The 18591-nt window shown below is 43.8% G+C and overlaps 1 protein-coding gene across 2 annotated transcripts in view; it reads right to left on the bottom strand.

Moving 5' to 3' along the window:
• Positions 1–710: 710 nt before the first annotated feature.
• The window catches only part of ESD (esterase D), a 29473-nt gene continuing 11592 nt past the window's right edge, over positions 711–18591 (bottom strand). For both annotated transcript variants that reach the window (XM_066586119.1, XM_066586128.1), the window contains 7 exons: positions 16481–16569; positions 15951–16049; positions 7438–7562; positions 6667–6786; positions 1601–1699; positions 1180–1347; positions 711–941 (listed from right to left, as the gene is read on the bottom strand). In XM_066586119.1, coding sequence (XP_066442216.1) covers positions 861–941; positions 1180–1347; positions 1601–1699; positions 6667–6786; positions 7438–7562; positions 15951–16049; positions 16481–16569 — 781 coding nt within the window. In that variant the 3' untranslated portion in view covers positions 711–860. The remainder of the gene's footprint in view (positions 942–1179; positions 1348–1600; positions 1700–6666; positions 6787–7437; positions 7563–15950; positions 16050–16480; positions 16570–18591) is intronic.

Below are 18591 nucleotides of genomic sequence, written 5' to 3'. Positions count from 1 at the left end.
GGCAATTACTCGAGCAAGCATCGCTTTTTTCGAGTAACTGCCTACTCGTCCAAAAAGATTCGGGTGAGTGGATAGCGCAGCAGGGCTGAGCTGGGGGATAGAGAGAGAGATCTCTCTCACCCCCCCCTCCCCCTGAATCTTTTTGAACGAGTAGGCAGTTACTTGAAATAAGTGATGCTCGCTCGAGTAATTGCCTTAACAGAGCATGCTCGCTCAGCTCTAATCCTGAGCAATAGCTGACATAACTTGCTCAGGAGTCCCTACAGGAAATATAATTAAGGTGGCGGTCTTTTTATCAGGTAAGTGAAGGGTTGTTGGTGGGCAGGACATAAAGTCCAAGTAAAAGCTGAAAACTAGCATTTTGTCCAGTTTCACTTTTAAAATTATCCTTCACTTGGGAGGAACTGCAGTGCAGAGTTGTAAGGGACCTCCAGGGTCATCAGGTCCAACCCCCTGCTCAATGTAGGATTCACTACATAATCCCAGACAGATGTCTGTCCAGCCTCCGTTGGAAGACTTCCATTGAGGGAGAACTCGCCCCCTTCCGTGGCAACCTGTTCCACTCATTGATCACCCTCACTGCCAAAAAGATATTAGAAAAAAACTTTCTAACAGTGAGGGTGATCAATGAGTGGAACAGCTTACCACAAGAGGTGGTGAGTTATCCTTCAATGGAAGTGTTCAAACAAAGGCTGGACAGATATCTGTCTGGGATGATTTAGTGATCCTGCACTGAGCAGGGGGTTGGACCCGATGACCCTGGAGGTCCCTTCCAACTCGACCATTCTACGATTCTACTATTCAGCAATCATTATGAAATATTTGATTTTTTCCGGACCAACCTTAAAGCTACAATTAACTTAAGCATTCAGATATTTTGCATGGTGTTTGATGTGGTCATTTATAAAAGTGGTGATGAAGAAGTAGCTGTGATCATATCCCTAGAAATAAAAGACAGAAGGTATAAAACAATCACATACATTTACTGTACTGATCTTTACTCACGCAGCAACACAAAGTTTAACTACAATCATAAACTATGTATAAAAAAAAACTATACATTTTGCATATGTTACAGAGTTGATAATTTTGACAAGTCCTTAGATCCATAGTAAGCAATTGGAAAATAAATAGACTGCTGATAAAACGACAAGAGAAGCGTTTACACTTGACTCTTACCTCTTGCAGCCTAAACACAACAGGAATTTTCCGTTCAGTGCATGCTGCAATAAAATTGTCAGGCAAGAGCTGCCCCGCAGCGAGGAACTGGTCATCTTTCCCCTGGTCAATTAAAATGTCTAGCTGTGAGCCGGAGTAGGTCTTCACCAGATGAGTTGCATCATATGCCTTACAAATATAGAAAGGGAAGAAGAAAATTAATTTCCAGGCTTTGTATTTAACAAACAGCTAATGGGATAATTAGTGGCTCTGCCGCTTGGAGGGTTTTTGCCTTCCTGCAGGGTAACAAGCTGAGCTGGATGGATGGACATATGTCTCTTTTTCAGCCTTACAAATGAAAAATAAAGAATGGAGAACCCTGAGGAATAAATCTGCACACTGTACAGGAACAGGACTGCATAATACAAATACACCTCCATACCTCCCATTTACTGGTGTCTGATCCCAGGTATCCGCCAAATGCTTTCTGACCCCAGGGACATTGAATGGGATTACAAATAGGTGCAAATGCTGAAACGCTCTGAAAAGACATAGAAAAGGAAAAAAGATTTATAAAAAAAACATGAAAGTCAATGTAGTTATTTAACCTCTTAAGGACCAGGGTGTTTCAGTCCAAAAACGTTTTACTGCCCTATTTTTTTTCCTTCAGCCACCAAAATTATTTTTACTGCATTTCTTTTCCCATGACTTATTCAAGCAGTCTGATACATGGTATACATCATAAATCAATTGAGGTGACTCCTTTTGGAAAAAGGAAATGTTTTAGGGAAAATCTTAAAAAAAAAAACCAAAAAAAACAACAATATAATATTGTAAAAAAAAAAAAAAGTTGAGAAAAACTTTTCTGGATTGAACTCATTTAAGGGTGATGGCGGCAGTTGACTTTATCTTGAATTCAATAGGCTTCATCTAAAATTCATACAGTTCCTTAAAGTTGCAAACTTTGCAATCGTTGAAATAGGGTAGAACTGCATTAAATTAAATTGTTATACCATGGGAAATAACTTGCTGTGCTTAAATGTCGCCTAGTGGACACAAACAAAAGCAAAGGGATTCGTGCTCCATCGTAAGGTGCGAAATCTTTAACCCTTTGCAATCCAATTTTGGATTTAGGGTTTCCCAGGGGGCTTTCCCTTTCTGCCATTATACAATGGTGCTATCTGCTGGCTAGAGCCAGTACTGCAGTATGGCACATGCTGGAGAGGCCCCCGACAACAGAGCGACTAGTAATCACAGTAAGAATACCCTGCCGGACGTCTGCCGACATCGCAGCTGTACAGCCTTCAATCAGAATGTCTTCAGACGTCAGACAGTGCATTGAAAAGGGTTAAAAAATGGACTTCACGCATTATACAAGTGGACAGGAGTTTCTATAAAAGTGGAAAGCTTAACCAACAATCTGATATGGAACTTACTATACATCAACTAAACAAAGTGAAACTAAAAGGTCTCATCAGCGGTAATAAAATGTGCTTTACTACCATCCATTATTGTGTCTTCCTTCAGCAAGTGTGTTTTCTACTAGAGGGATGCAAGTAAAGAACCTATTCCTAAAATATGAATGAAGTGATCAGACGAGGTTACTTCTGGTGATATGAGGTTTTCTATAAGCCGACACTTCCCACTATTTATTTATGTACTTGAACTTTATGAAGTATGTTTTCTTCAGCTTCGCTGCCCTTCACTTAATTACCCAGTTTCAAAACATTCTTCAGAAGAGGTTAGCGGCTCAGCAGGAGATCTGAAGACAAGGACTGAGTCATTAAACATCCAGATACTGGAGACAGCTTAATTGTAGGATTACCATGGTCACAAATACTTGTGGGCAGCGATTGTCATCACAAGAGGGTCACTATCTCACCACTTCAAAGAACAGAGTACAGCGTTTCAGACACAGCGGTTCCTCCACATACAATACTAATGGGTTACAGGACAGGCACTGTATGATGAAACCATAATTCTATGGAAGACTGGGTTTGAGGCTCCAAGGTGCCAATCAAAAGTCCTTAATGTATATACAGGGTATAGTCAAAAAGTCAGATCCAACACTAGATCTCACTACTGGTGTCCTATATTGAAATAAGGTACTTGACTAAAAACACATGGATGCGCTACACGATAGTATGGAATGAGGCCCTGGGGGTTCCGGAACATGGATTTCAAATTTTGTGTTGTGGCCCCTGTAATCTAATTGCAAAGTTGAAGAGTAGCATGTGAGAAGCAGAAATCTGCTTTCTGCAGCTCTCTAAGTCACGTAGGACCACTGCTATGATTGAAGTAAGGAAAGCATACTCAAAGCGGCCGCCTCCTGCTACGATACATTCATGGAACAGTCGTTGGACCTGTGGTCATTCCAGGGACTCAATGTGGATCGGTACCGGAATCCCCTGTAGAAGACAGTGGATGACTTCCCGGATGATTGGCCCCTATCATAGCAGAAGGCGGCCACTTTAAGTACGCTTTCCTTACTTCAGTCATAGCAGCGGTGCTGCGGCGCTTAAGAGAGACATGGAAAGCAAATTCCGGCTTCTCACGTATTGCTTTTCATTGGATTTCACCCTCTCTCTTACAGGGGCCACAACACAAAATTGAAATATGGGGCCCATATGCCATACCATCATGTAACGCATCCACGCCTTTCTATACAAGTACGCTATTGTTATTTTAATATGACTAATCATTCAGTAACTCAATGGTTAACTCTTGCCATTTTCGTCTATCAAGTACAGCTTCTTTTTACTGACAAATGGTCATGCCAATGTCTGCCATGATTGTGTCTAACCAGCGAATTCCTTGACAACCTCTTCTTCATGAACCGCTGACACATCCCAGCACAACATCCTTCTCTAGTTCATTTGCTCGCATGATGTGTCCAAAATAAGGTAGCTTTTGTTTTGAAACCTTCGCCTCTAAGTTTTTGGCTTGATGCAATCTAGTACCTCCGTGTTAATGGTTCTTGCCGTCCATGGAACCTGAAACATTCTTATATTTCAATATAGGACACCAGTATTGAGATGTAACGCTGGATCAGTCTTTTTGACTGCACCCCGTATAAGAACCAAAAAGAGCTAATGATAGGGGTCAATCACTACTGAAAGGTGGAAGACCGCTGGAACTTCTGGTTGGATGATCCGTTACTGATCCGGCACAAAATGAAGGAAGAAAAGGTGCTGCATGCGGCTGCACTACGGGTTATCTTAAAAATTTTTTTTTTTCCTTGCGGGAGATCGCGGATTGCAGATCATCCCCAACCCCACCTCCCAGCCTTTTCCCCACCTCATTGCTTTTAACCTTTAAATCCGCAAATGTATTCAACCCCTTAAGGACCAGGCTGTTTTGTACCTTAAAGGGGTTGTCCCGAGGCAGCAAGTGGGTCTATACACTTCTGCATGGCCATAATAATGCACTTTGTAATGTACATTGTGCATTAATTATGAGCCATACAGAAGTTATAAAAAGTTTTATACTTACCTGCTCCGTTGCTGGCGTCCTCGTCTCCATGGTGCCGACTAATTTTCGCCCTCCGATGGCCAAATTAGCCGCGCTTGCGCAGTCCGGGTCTTCTCCTCTTCTCTATGGGGCTCCGTGTAGCTCCGCCCCGTCACGTGCCGATTCCAGCCAATCAGGTTAAAAAAAAACAAAAAACCCGTTTCGGCGCGGGACAACCCCTTTAAGGACCAGACACTTTTTAGGGATTTTACCCATGTGGCGGTTTTACTGCTCCATTTTTTTTTCTTTAGCTACCAAAATTATTTTTGCTGCGTTTTTTTTCCGTGACATATAGGACTATATTTTTATATCTTTTTCACTGACTTTTTTTTCCCGTTTTTTTGTTTTATTGGGGGTAAGAAGCTAAAAAAAAAAAAAAAATAATCATTTTAACATTTATAATTTTTTTAAAATTATTTTTATATTTACACTAAAATAAAGTATGGGAATGGGTTCCTCTATTTGTTTTGGACGTTTTGATATATAGTATGTATGGTTTTGGTTTATAGGGCGCATACGGCGACGGTTTTTGTTGGCGTCTGCTTTGTGTTATTCTTTCTTATGTGTATATTGTTGTTTTATTCTGTTGTTTTGTTTTACTGATGTATGTAATTGTGTTTTTTACTATCATATAAGACCTCTGGGGGACGTTCACATATTTTTTTTTCTTTATTTGACACTTTCCCACTGTAGCTAGGGTGTCCATAGGAGCCCTAGTTACAGGGGAAAGCAACCCCTGTGGTGACATTAGTCACCTGCAGAGCTGCCAGGGTCTAGTCTGACCCTCCAGCTCTGCAGTAGCAGGGAATCCCAGGAGGTCACATGACCCCCCCGAGGCTCCCGTAGTGAAAGACATCTTACTTATTGAGCACTGTATATCGGGGAAACAGAAGGCGGGAAGGGTTAAAAAACCCTCCTGCCTTCTGCTCTGGGTTATCAGCTGTCACTAACAGCTGATAACCCGTTCCTGCCTGACTGATTGCAGAGACAGGAGACTTAAAGCCCCGCCGTAATTTTACTATCGGCGGTGCTCTAAGCCCAGGACCAGCTGCCGTAAATTTACCGTGGCTGGTCCTAAACGGGTTAAATCAATTTTCGGATGCATGGCAGATCCTAAGCTTTCATAGAGATGAATGGAGCCAGATCCACGCATGATCCGTGGTAAAATGGAGCATGCTGCGATTTATCATCCGTGCTTGGCATCCACAAGTCATTTAAAACCAAATCCGAAGGGCTTAAATGAAATGCGAATGCCCAATGCTTCTCTACGGGCGGCTAGAGCTGCAGATGACCCATGCGGATTTAATAAATAAAATCCACCCGTGGACATTGGGCCTAACAGAGGAGGCAGCAGGATTATAATATTATAATACCTACTGGGGAAATATGTATATATGAATAAAATAAAAACAGCACTGACTAAGGTGTGGTGTGGAGCTTGCCGTGCCTGCACTAGAGATGAAAATGCAGGCACAGTGAAGGGAGCCCATATTCAGCTATGCAGCTAGCTGAAGGTGGATTTCTCTAGCTGTGTGCGGTTGATAAGAATATGTGATTTCTAAGCAATTTTACAATAATGTTTATACATTAAAAAGAAAAATAACAGCTACATTTTAAGGATAGATTCGCACTCTGTCCATTACCGGAAGAGGTGCACATATGATCAAAGCCAATTTAATAGTGAAAATAATCAAGAGTCAAGATCTTATATACTTAGGACAGAAAGCGCTTTTGTTCGAAATATTGTGATTTGATGCAAATGTCATGAAAACATCAGAAGTATATATTCTGCAAGGACAACCTGCCCATTACCATCCAATGTAACGTGCGATCGCCGATCTCCATGCTGCAGCAGAGCCCGGTTGACATGCGGCTATGTAGTGCCTAAACAGAGGAGGCTGCTCTGCTGTTTCCTGTTCTACAATTTACCATGTACTATCATTTCAACGAATTTCCCTATTACACACCTGAAAATCCCAATCTTCTGTCAAGCCTTACCTTATACTTCCCAGGGTTTTTCAGTGCACAAACTAGAGCACCATGTCCACCCATCGAGTGTCCAAAAACAGAAATCCTGTCTGGATCCGTTGGGAAATTTCCATTTACGAGTTGAGGTAGCTGAAAAACATGATAGAAACTATTAGTATTATTAGTTATTACTATATGCAGCCCTAGCACAGCAAACGGCTACATGTACATACCTTGTGCTTCATGAGAGCAAATCCCATTTATATGCCCTATTAGGGTGTATGGACATTATGGAGGGTCCCAAACGGTAGCACCCTTCTACATGAACCAGAACAGAAAGCTGCTCTGTACACAACAGAATAGGTATTACTCACCTGGAAAATAGCCGGCCACTCCGATGCACCCACTGGTCTCCAATGACGGTGATCATTATTAAAGAGTACCCAAGAGTCCAGTTGGGGACTAGGGGATAGCCGGGTGGGAAGTCAGTTTCTGCAGCCGAATTCTGTACCGACTATATGCATCCAAGACCCCGTGTAGCATAATTCTCAATATTATTTAAAGGGCCACTCCAGTGATTTTTTTTAAAATTCATTCATCATGGCTCTCTGTTCTGGGATACAGAGGAGGTCCGGGAACACAACCCCTGAGTACGCTATCTGAACAAGTTTAAAGTATTTCTCTCCTTACAAACAAAAATAATCCTCGTTAGTAAAAGACTAACTATTCCACATCTTCGGAGCAACGCAGTTACGTTCATGTAAAGATCAGTAAAGTAATACCGTAGGAATGTCAACTAACCTCCTCCACGATGTAAGAATACATTCTGTAGTTTGTTTTCCACGGATCTTCTGTCGCATTGACATAAAACCCAGCGCCAGTGCCGAAGTCCCAGCTCTCCTCTTCCCCATCTATATTGCAGCCACCTAACATAAGGAAGATGAATAATTAAACCAGTCCTGTTAAGAGTGCACACATGCATATGTATTCTTTATGCTCTATGAAACATGGGGTATAGTATCAGAGAGATCTCAAGATCCAGAAGTAGCATCGGCAGTGAAAGGGTTAAACTCATACAATAAATATATGATGGGATTAGAAGGAACCTCTAGAACAGGGTTCCCCAACTCCAGTCCTCAGGGACCCCCAACAGGTCATGTTTTCTGGATTTCCTCAGTGTTACACAGGTGATGCAATTATGATCGGTGCCTCAGACATTGCCACAGGGGTTCTTACCATAGGATATCCTGAAAACATGACCTGTTGGTGGTCCCCGAGGACTGGAGTTGGGGACCCCTGCTCTAGAACAATAAACTCGCATTTGCACACACTGATAAGGGTCCTTTTACATCAGTATTCCCGATGACGAGACAATCAATGAGATCAGCGCTCATTTACCTGGCCTTCACACAGGCCAATTCAGAATGTATGGAGGACAAACTGTCTTGCGTATGGATTGTTTGACCCACATACCGTTTCATCATTGTTGGCAGCACATTCCCATTTTTACACGGGAAAATGTGCTGCCGACAACAATTTCTTAGGGCTGCAGAAAAAAAGTGGTCAGCCGACCATTGATTGTTTGCTTGTTCATTGGTTGATCAGGGGTACATTCAGATGGACTAAAGACTGAGGAACGGACCGTTCAGATGAATGTCAAATGGCCTTAAATGGGTTTTCTGCAATGAAGACATTAATGGCCTATCCTTAGGATAACTCACAGTTATCAGATCGGCTGATTGAGGACGCTGCGGTGCTCAGATTAAGCCTGACACATCACATTCATCAGTCCCATGGCCTGAGAGCAGCTCAGTCAAGTCTAAGGGATAGAGCTGCTATGCCAAGCACAGTCGCTATGAAATGCACAGACCTCTGCCTGATATACAGAGTAGGGCCCACGGCACTCACCCGTCTGCCCTCTTGCTACGTTTCATTTCCCGTATGTTCATTCCTTTGATACATGCCATAGATCACAGACGTCACTGCTGCGCGTTATTAAGAAACATGACTTTTTCTAAATTATTTAAAACATGAGAATATCAAAAGGAGAGGCCAAGAAATAGGGAAAAGCCATTCCTGGACGTTGGGAGGATCGGTTTCCTTCCAGTCTCTAAGGATTAGTATTTTGGCTTTCTCAATTAGGAATGGGAGTAAAGGCCAATTTAGGCACAACGATAATTGCTCAAAAAATGTCGCTTAAGCGACTTTTGAGCGATCATGGTTGTTATTTACAGCACAAGATGATCTCTCAAGATGAGCGATCGCCTTGGCTGCCAGGGGAGGATGCAGAAGACAAGCGTTTGTCTTCGGCATCCAGATGTTTTCTGCACGGAGCCCCTGGCTGTTGTACAGCCGAGCGCTCCATGCGGGGTATGGAGAACAGAGCTGGACCGCTCTGTTCTTCATACCCAGCAGTCATCAGGGAGCGGGATACAGCTGAAACAATAGTATCAGCTGTATCCTGCTGTGAATCCCTGATAAGACTCATCCTTGTCTTTTAGGACGATAAGCGACGGGATAACGAAAACTGCACAATGTCAGTGCAGTTACACACAACGATTATCGCTCAAAAGACGACTTTTGAGCGAATTTTAAGCGATAATCGTTGAGTCTAAATGGGCTTTAATGAATTCCTCTTTCCCGTTAAGGTTGGGGGGGATTATTTTGGCGAGAGTGTTACTTCCCCTTTCAAAATAAGATTAAGTATCCTTTGCACTTCGTGCAGAAAAGGCTGTAGAGATGAGCAAGAGTACAGGATATGTGAGGGTGTATCTCCAGCATAGAGGGGGGTATTTTGGATCGATTTTGTGGAGAAGCTCTGGGGTCTTGTACCATCTGGAAATTATTTTATAATTCAGCTCTTGGAAATCTTATTGATGTAGAGACGGAGTGCGAATTTTAAAAAAAATAGTCTTAACTTAATATTGTATAGTGCTATGCCGATATCACTCCCCCAGCGATTGTTATATGAAAGATATTCTGTATTATATGTGAGCGTGTGGTACAGTTTAGAGATAATCCCTCTAAAGGGATAGCCTTTTCAAAAAAGCTTATGAACAGGCAAGTCATGATTGGTATTAAGGACGTCTGACTGGAAAACAGATACTGAGTCTTTGATTGCATCATAGTCCCTTTTATTAACCCGTTTAGAACCAGGCACAGTAAAAATACAGCGCCTGGTCCCCGGTTTAAAGCCCAGCCGTATGTAAAATTACGGCGGGGATTTAAGCCTCCTGACTCTGTAATCAATCAGAGACAGGACGGGTTGTCAGCTGTTAGTGACAGCTGATAACCCAGAGGAGAAGGAAGGACAGTTTTTTAACCCTTTCTGCCTTTTCCTTGCCTGAAGCGCTTAATGTGCGCTGTGTACTAAAAGGTGTAAAGTGGAAGTGTAACTTTCACTACGGGAGCCCGTGGGGGGGTCACGTGACCGCTGGGATTCCATGCTATAGCAGAGCTGCAGGTTCGTACTAGACCCTGACCAGCTCTGCCAGTGACTAATGTCACTGCAGGGGATGTTTTCCCCTGTAACTGGGGCTCCTATGGATGCCCCAGCTACAGTGGGAAAGTGTCAAATAAAAATAATGAAAAAAAAAACAAAACACAAACAAACATATGAATGTCCCCCAGGAGATCTTACATGTCTTAAATAAGTCAAATAAAAACAATATACCGTATATACCGGCGTATAAAACGACTTTTGAACCCCGAAAAATCTGCTCTGAAGTCGGGGGTCGTCTTATGCGCCGGTAATACAAAAAAAAAAAAAAGTGTAAAAAAAAAAAAAATTACTCACCTCCCCCGGCGTTCTGTCGCGCTCCGGCAGGATGTCGCTCGCTCCTCGTCCCCGGCGCAGCATTGCTTTCTGAATGCGGGGCTTGAAATCCCTGCTTCCAGAAAGCTAATACACACGCCGTCAGCCAGTTACAGCCATTCAATGACAGCATTGAATGGCTGTGATTGGCTAAAACACACGTGGCTTCAGCCAATCACACTATTCAATGACATCATTGAATGGCTGTGATTGGCTGAAGGCGCACGTGTGTTAGCAATCACACCCATTCAATGAGGTCATTGAATAGTGTGATTGGCTGAAGCCACGTGTGTTTTAGCCAATCACAGCCATTCAATGATGTCATTGAATGGATGTAACTGGCTGACGGCATGTGTATTAGCTTTCTGGAGGCGGGGATTTCAAGCCCCGCATTCAGAAAGCAATGCTGCGTCGGGGACGAGGAGCGAGCGACATCCTGCCGGAGCGTGACAGAACACCGGGGGAGGTGAGTACTGATTTTTTTTTTCTCCACTGTAATACCGGCGTATAAGGTGAAAGTTGGGGGGTCGTCTTATACGCCCCGTCGCCTTATACGCCAGTATATATAAGAAAGAAAATAACACAAAGCCGACGCCAACCAAACCCATCGCTATAAGCGCCCTGTAATCCAAAACCATACATATTATAGATCAAAGCGTCTGATAGAGGAACCCATTCCCATACTTTATTTTAGCGTAAATATACTAATTAAAAAAAAGGAAAAAAAACAACTAGAAATTAGAGATGAGCGAACGTGCTCGGCCACGCCCCTTTTTCGAGCGAATACCGCGATTTCCGAGTACTTCCGTGGCGGCACGGGGGGTAGCAGTGGGGAGTGGGGGGGAAAGGGAGAGAGAGAGGGGTCCCCCCTGTTCCCCGCTGCTACCCCCCGCACCGCCGCACCTCTCCCCGCCCCCCCGGCGCCCCCCGAATCTTTACGCACGAGTACTGCAGTACTCGAAAATGGCGGTACTCGGGTGCGTAAGTACTCGTAATAAAACCAGCACATGGGTAAAATCCCTAAAAAGTGTCTGGTCCTTAAGGTACAAAACAGCCTGGTCCTTAAGGGGTTAAGTTGCTGTAAACATATTGTCTTTTGAAAATCTTGTATTGAGATGAACAGGTGATTATGGAAAAGCTTCAAAGATGGTGTGTTGGGATATTTAGAGTGCTGAAAAGGTAGCTTTTGAGGCGTTTTAGGTTGTTTGGCATTAAATTTAAGAAAGCAATGTATCCACTTATATCGGGTATAAATCTGCGTTTTTTTGTTTCATTCATACCGGTTATAAAGGAGGTTCTGGTGAGGGGGTTAGAGGTTTCTTCAGCAAGGGTTTATTATGTGGGGTTAACTAGGGTAATGAGTGGAGTTTGGTCCTTAGGTGTTGGCGTTCTAGTTCGGTCCAAAGTCTGTTGTTGGAGAGGTGTGTTAGCTCGATTATTCGGGCTACATGAACAGCCTTGTGGTAGGATTCGATATCAGGTAAGCCAATGCCCCCAAGATTTCGGTGTTTAATTAGAGTTACACAGTTTACTCTGTGCCCTTAATCCTGCCAGATAAATTAACTAATTAGACGGTTTAGCTTAACAAAAAAGGATTGGGGTATTTCCATAGGAAGGACTTGTAGCAGGTAGAGTCTGAGAGGCGCGTATTATTGGAGTGTGAGAAGCTGAACAGTCGTATCAATAAATTGCCCGTCACCTGAGCCATTCAGACCAAAACGTTAGGAGGTGTTGGGACCAGTGGAGGCGTGAGGGCACACAATGTGATTGCGCTCTGGATGCTTTATATAGACCACCAGTAGAGGGGATCGTCTCATTGTCTGACTAGCATGAGCAGGTCTAACCCAGAGACAGGTGGCACCATCATTACAGGACCCTGTGTATGCTGGAAGTATTTTCAGGTGCTTGGATGAAGGACATTTGGTCTCACAGCGCCCATTATGTGTACAGCCTTTGACACCGACGATTGCCTCCGTTTACAGTGGTATCATGAATGACGAAACTGGACTGCTACAGAGTGAAACTGGGTTGTCTTCAGCAATGAATCCATGTTTAGTTTGAACATGGTTGACGACCATGTTTGTGTCTGCAGACCTAGGGGTGAGCGCCTCAATTCTGCCTTGGCTGTGGAGTGACATACTGCCCCCACTGCTGCTGTAATGGTCTGCGAGGCCCTTACATACGAAAGTTGGCCACACCTAGTACTGTTACGAGGGACAGTAACAGCTCAGCAATTCCTGCAGCCACATGTGTTCCTCTCATGGTGGCTTCAAAGAGGCATTTTCCAGGAGATAGTGCTCGGTCGCACACACAAAAGGGTGTCACAGGAATGTCTCCAAAACATTGTCACACTTCCATGGCTGCCCGGTCGCCAGATTTATCACCAATAGAACATGTATGGAACCATCTGAGACGCCAACATGCCCGCTCGTATCACATCTTGTATCCAAGCTAGAGGTGGTACAACAGGGTAGTAGAGCCTCCATGTCCACCGGTATCACATCTTGTATACAAGCTAGAGGCGGTACAACAGGGTACTAGAGCCTCCATGCCAACCTGTATCACAACTTCCATCCAAGCTAGAGGCGGTACAACAGGGTACTAGAGCCTCCCTTCAAGTGGTCAGTTTTCCATAACACCATAGTATGTTGGGCCGAAAATAGACAATGTCCATCTAGATCAACCCGTTTCCACCCCCTGTTGTTGATCCAGAGATAATAAATGATACTTTTGCTCTGATATGGTTACAATCACACAGGGAAAGTTTAATTCTATTCTAACAACTATAGGGGAGGGATTTTTTTATATAAGTGTATAAATTAAAAACAACTTTAACCCAGATGGTCTAAAAATTTTTTATAATGTGACGTCTGAATTCCTACGGGAACTTGTGGGAGTTATAGAAAGCAAAGAAGGACCAAACGATCCATAACCACATATGGTCAAAACATTAAAAAAATCCTGTTTCATTTCAATCAGTGGAATGCATATGATATGACCAAAGGGAAGGGGTGGGAGTTTGACTGGGACCAAATTTACCCAGATGGTCTTAATTAATTAATCTCTCTTCTCTCTCCCATCTCTCCTTGTGATATATACAAATCTAGCCCTGGTTGATGGTTAGAATCTTTTATGGGGAGCTTACCTGTACAAGAGAAATAAGACTAATTCTATTTATATTGTTGTAATAAAATTGGCTGACCTAATTTCTCCATATGTTACCAACACCGAGTGTGTGTTTAGAGACTTCTATAAACTGGAGATAGTCTTTGATTTATCCTATTATGTGTTATGGATTACGGATTGTGGATTCACTGGACCAACCCACCAGGCTGAGGCCAGTCCTGGAGAGGTTGGTGGCTGACTACTTGGATAGAGGGTCTGTTGCCAGGAAAAGGGAGACTGACCCTTAGCTGCAGAGGGCATGGCAAACCCCTACCTTACAAGCAAGGCGATCGCCCTGATAAGGGTGGCCCTGGGCTGGAACCTTGGGTCTGACTATCCCTGATCGGGTAGCAAACGCAGGGACTGGCAGCAGACAGAGGAGCGCACAGATGCAGGACAGAGCAAGGGCAAACCATAAGCAGGAAAGGAAACTGACAGAAAACAAAACGTACAGGCAGATGCAGATCTCAGACAGCAGAAACAGAATTTGGATACAAACTCAGGACTACAGACAGAACTCAGACTTCAAACACAGAATTCAAGAGAGCAAGGCAGAACTATGACAGCACAGACAGAACTAAAACAGAAGCAGGTGACCAAAGAAAGCTGGGTGCCAATTCTGAGGCCAAGGTGAGGTGCCACAGCTGAGCTTAAATAGAGGAGTAAAGCTTAATTAACCCCACAGATGAGCTGAGAGCCAGAGAGCTGGTTAACCCTCTCAGTGCTGAACGAAAGCAGACAGGGAGGAGAGCAAAGCTTGCAGCTGCCCAGAACCGCATGAGGGCAGCAGACACGAGTAGCGACCTTACAGTATGCATGTGCCAAGTTACTTACAGAGGTGCGTGCGCTTTATGATTTTAGTGGCATTTACGCTCAGACAACTAGCACTTAACAATGCATCTACGTGTGCTTCACTGTTCAATTACATACGCATTATTGGTTTAGCAATGCGCCTGCGTGCGTCCTTATCATTTAAGCGGACGCATTGATTTTAAGGTCGATAGTAACCTTGGAAATTATAACTATGCTTGCGCATGAAACATCAGGCACGTGCGAGCATCTCCTGACTGATAGATTGCAGCATGCTTCAGCGATGACAATTGCCCTCAGATGTGCTATTTAGGCCATATTCCCACGGCTTGATCGATGAGACTATGAGATCGCAGGAAGCCGCGCGGGTGTCATGGCAGCCGGGGGCCGTCTGAAAGACCCCAGTGCTGTCATGGCAGAATGCCCATCAAGCCATCTCCCTTACCTCCCCCCCCCCACCCCCCCACCCCCCCCCCGCATGGTGCTCGGACGAGTAAGCAGTTACTCGAAAAGACCGATGCTCTCTCGAACATTAGCCTTAACCCCTTGAGTGGCGGGTTTCCTACCACCCTGTCGTGCCCACCAGGGCAGGTTTTTTAAAATGGTCTAATCATTGAATTTCAACTAATTTTGCAGTTGCGTCTCAAGAGCCATAACTTTTTCACTTTTTCCATTGACATGGCCATATAAGGACTTGTTGTTTGCGGGACACGTTGTGATTTTTTAAACAGGGGGGAGGAAAAAAAGAAAAAAAGGGGCCATGTCATTAAGGGGTTAAATAATGCATTAACTTCCTTCTCTGGGTCATTAAGACGCACACGGATACCACATGTGTGATTTTATTTTTGATTTTTTACCAATTCAAAGGGAGACAAGTGTTTTTATAATTTTTTTACTTTTTTTTTTTTGTCCCTTTAGGGGACTTCCACAGGGACCCATCAGGACCCCCTGTTCACATTCCGGGGGTCCGATGGTGACAGCCCTTTACATGCTGCAGTCACATAGACTGCAGCATGTAAAGGGTTAACACAGCAGAGATCGGAGTTTTTCTCTGATCTCTGCTGTAAGAGCTGGTACCTAGCTGTCCTCTGACAGCCAAGCACCAGCTCTCTCTGCCACAGAGACCATCGGCTTGCTTCTGACAAGCCGATGGTCTCTATGGCAACCTATAAACAAAGCAGGACTTAGAAGCAGGAGATTGCCGGCAGATCGGCAATATCTTCTGCTGGTTTTTCAAAGCCCTTGCTTTGTTCTCTGTGGGACTGTGCAGCTCCCATAGTGATACATAGACCGGAAATCTTCTGGACTATGTCGCTATGAGCAGTGGAGCTCGTCCCGGAAAATTTCCGGGCGTGCCACTCAAGGGGTTAAGCGAGCGTGCTCGCTCATCTCTAATGCCAACCTAATGTAAATAGCAAGTCCAATCAGCAGAAGCACCTCGATCACATTAATAATCAAGCAAAATAAAGTTTGTGTAACCAATAGAATCATCGTACATGTGGAGAACCAAATGATGAACACTTACGGGGACTGGTGTCAGGTGCCACTACAATGATCCCAAGCTCAGAAGCAACCTGGTGATAGGCAGCCTTGGTGATAAAGTTTTGCTCATTGCAGGTCAACCCTGCAAAAATCATATATAGTTTACTCCACAGAAACAGTTATAGAGTTAAACATTCAATGTTATATAGCAACCAAATCAAAAGAAAGGTGAATACAGAGGAGTGTCCCCATCACAGCCATGACTCTTGTCCATGGGCCTTGTCTAGTTTTGTATGGGGTTGAGCTGCAATACCAGACACAGCCTGTGGACAAGGGTGGTGCTGTTTCTGGTGAGAAGAACGGTGGACAGACGCTTTTATGCAGCACACAGTCTGTCTCAAACTTCTAAAACCACATTAAAAATGAGCATGTGAAGCTCGCCACCAAGCACTTTACGGTATTCGTATAACCTACTATTACTAACCCTGTATAGCCAGATCAGTCGTCCGAAATAACATCTATACACAGTCAGCAGGCTATTAAAAGGGAAGATTGGTCTATGAACCTACGTACCCGATAACCAGTACAGCACTGGACACTTGCCACTTTCAGCTTTAGGTGGCAGGTAAATTCCGAATTTCATCTTACACTTCAGTTCCGTACTGTAAAATATAATAAAATAGTCAAAAAGGGAACAAAAAATATAATATAACAGACATTAATGTCCCCAGGATTCCTTCATCTCATTGTGTTTTATGTGCAATGGAAAGTCTCTTCTGAGCAGTTTCTTATCAATGTAATTTCAATACACTGGAAATAGACATTTTATGGGTAGGAAATATCAGAAACCGTAATTAAAATACAAGGTAATGCAGCAATGATTGCATAACCGTCTGTACAATCACTCCTGAGGGAGCAAGAATAACCCAAGTATGGGGCTAGATTAGATACTTTATACATATGCATACAGCAAGAAAAAAATATTATAAAATATATATAATATCCGCAGTCCAATAAAGTAACAAGTCATTTAAACAGATCCAGCAAGTGTTTTGCAGATTTGTGTGGGGAGGGAGGAAGAGCCGTATTAGTTATCAGACCATGTCACGCTCAAAACCCAGGGCAACAGTGGGTCTCCCAGACCTCAAAATCTATCATTTGGCTGCGGTCCTCAGCAGACTGGTAGACTGGCATCATTATGCAGCCTCGAAGCAATGGGTGGGTCTGGAGACAGCTCTGATCTGGCCCCACCTGCGATTATTGCCATGGATCCCGGTGGAGGATAGACCTGCCTCATACTCCACTGACTTTAAAGTGCTTAGGCATGTGGGACAGACTGACTACCAGAGGGGACATGGCTATTTGCAGGGTTGCTTTGACCCACATATTCCATAACCTCGCATTCCCTCCAAGGCAGGAGAGACAGCTTCCTCAACTGGCAGGAGGAGGAGAATACATAGTGCTGCCAGATTGTGGGTTCCAGGGGTCTTCCAACTTTTAACGAGCTACAGGTGTCTTGACCAGAGCAGAGACTGCTGTGGATGGAGTATCTCCAGTTGACTCCATTAGGGACTAATTTCCTGTAGTGGGCCTTGTGCTTACAAGCCAGCACCATGCAGCTTGACTGGCATTCACCAGAATTGCCAGGTCCACCATTGGTGGCCCATGCTCTTCACAGATGACAGCAAGTGACAGATGCCAAAGAATCTGTGTTGACATTATGCTGCCTTCAAAAATTATACAGCATGACTGGTTTGGCGGTGGGTATGTAATGTCCTGAGGAGGCATATACTTGGAGGGTCCCATAAACCTCCACATGATAGGTACAAGGATGAAAAACTCAGGGCCACCGTTAGATCTTATACTGATGTAGCGGGCCCTGGGTTCTTCCTGGTGCAGGTCAATGCCTGGCTCATGTAGCTGGAGGTTGTAGACAGTTCCTGGATGACGAAAACATTGACGTCATTCACTCGTCATGTTCAGCAGACCAGTAACCAACTGAGAACCTCTGGAACATTCAGTATCAGAGTATCCAAAGTTACCAAGTAGTGCCAATAAATGTCCTGAACCAGGTCTAGGAGGCAATCCACTAGGAACCCTCCTCCATCTTATTAGGAACATGTAGGCTCTTAGGGACATTTAATATACACCCTTTTATGCATATTAGCCTTTGTGTGCAAGGTCATGGCCTAATATGAAAGATCTGGTCAAAATGTTTTGATCTTGTTTAGCTTTACATAATGATTCTAATTAAATGTGTATTTTTGATATTGGGTATTGTTGGAGTTCATTCTATGCATATACACATGCCTTTCTCCTTCGATGGTGCTCACCCACAAGACATGGCATAGATGTCTGTTCAAGGGGTTTTCCAGGCAAATGCCTAAAATGGGAGAACCCGTCCGAAGCAAGATTCCAAAAGGGAGTTTCAAATTATGAATTTGGTGATTCCAAAGGTACCGAATTATCAGAATTTTATTTTGGTATTATTTGACTAATCAGCTAGTATTGCTACTATGATGCCTTGTTCTGTATCACCTACTGAAGCCTCAACTCTAGAAATCCTACTCCCAGGGATCTTGAGAGTTCTTCCTCTGGAACAACAACCTTTCGCTGCCTATGACTAAACCCATATAGATACGTGGCTAAGATTCTGGAAACAAGCCACTTTCCCATTTGGATTA

Source organism: Eleutherodactylus coqui, chromosome 1 (assembly GCF_035609145.1).
Source record: "Eleutherodactylus coqui strain aEleCoq1 chromosome 1, aEleCoq1.hap1, whole genome shotgun sequence".
Classification (NCBI taxonomy): Eukaryota; Metazoa; Chordata; class Amphibia; order Anura; family Eleutherodactylidae; genus Eleutherodactylus; species Eleutherodactylus coqui.
The sequence above is the reverse complement of the archived record's forward strand: the minus strand, read 5'-3'. Positions and strand labels throughout refer to the sequence as shown.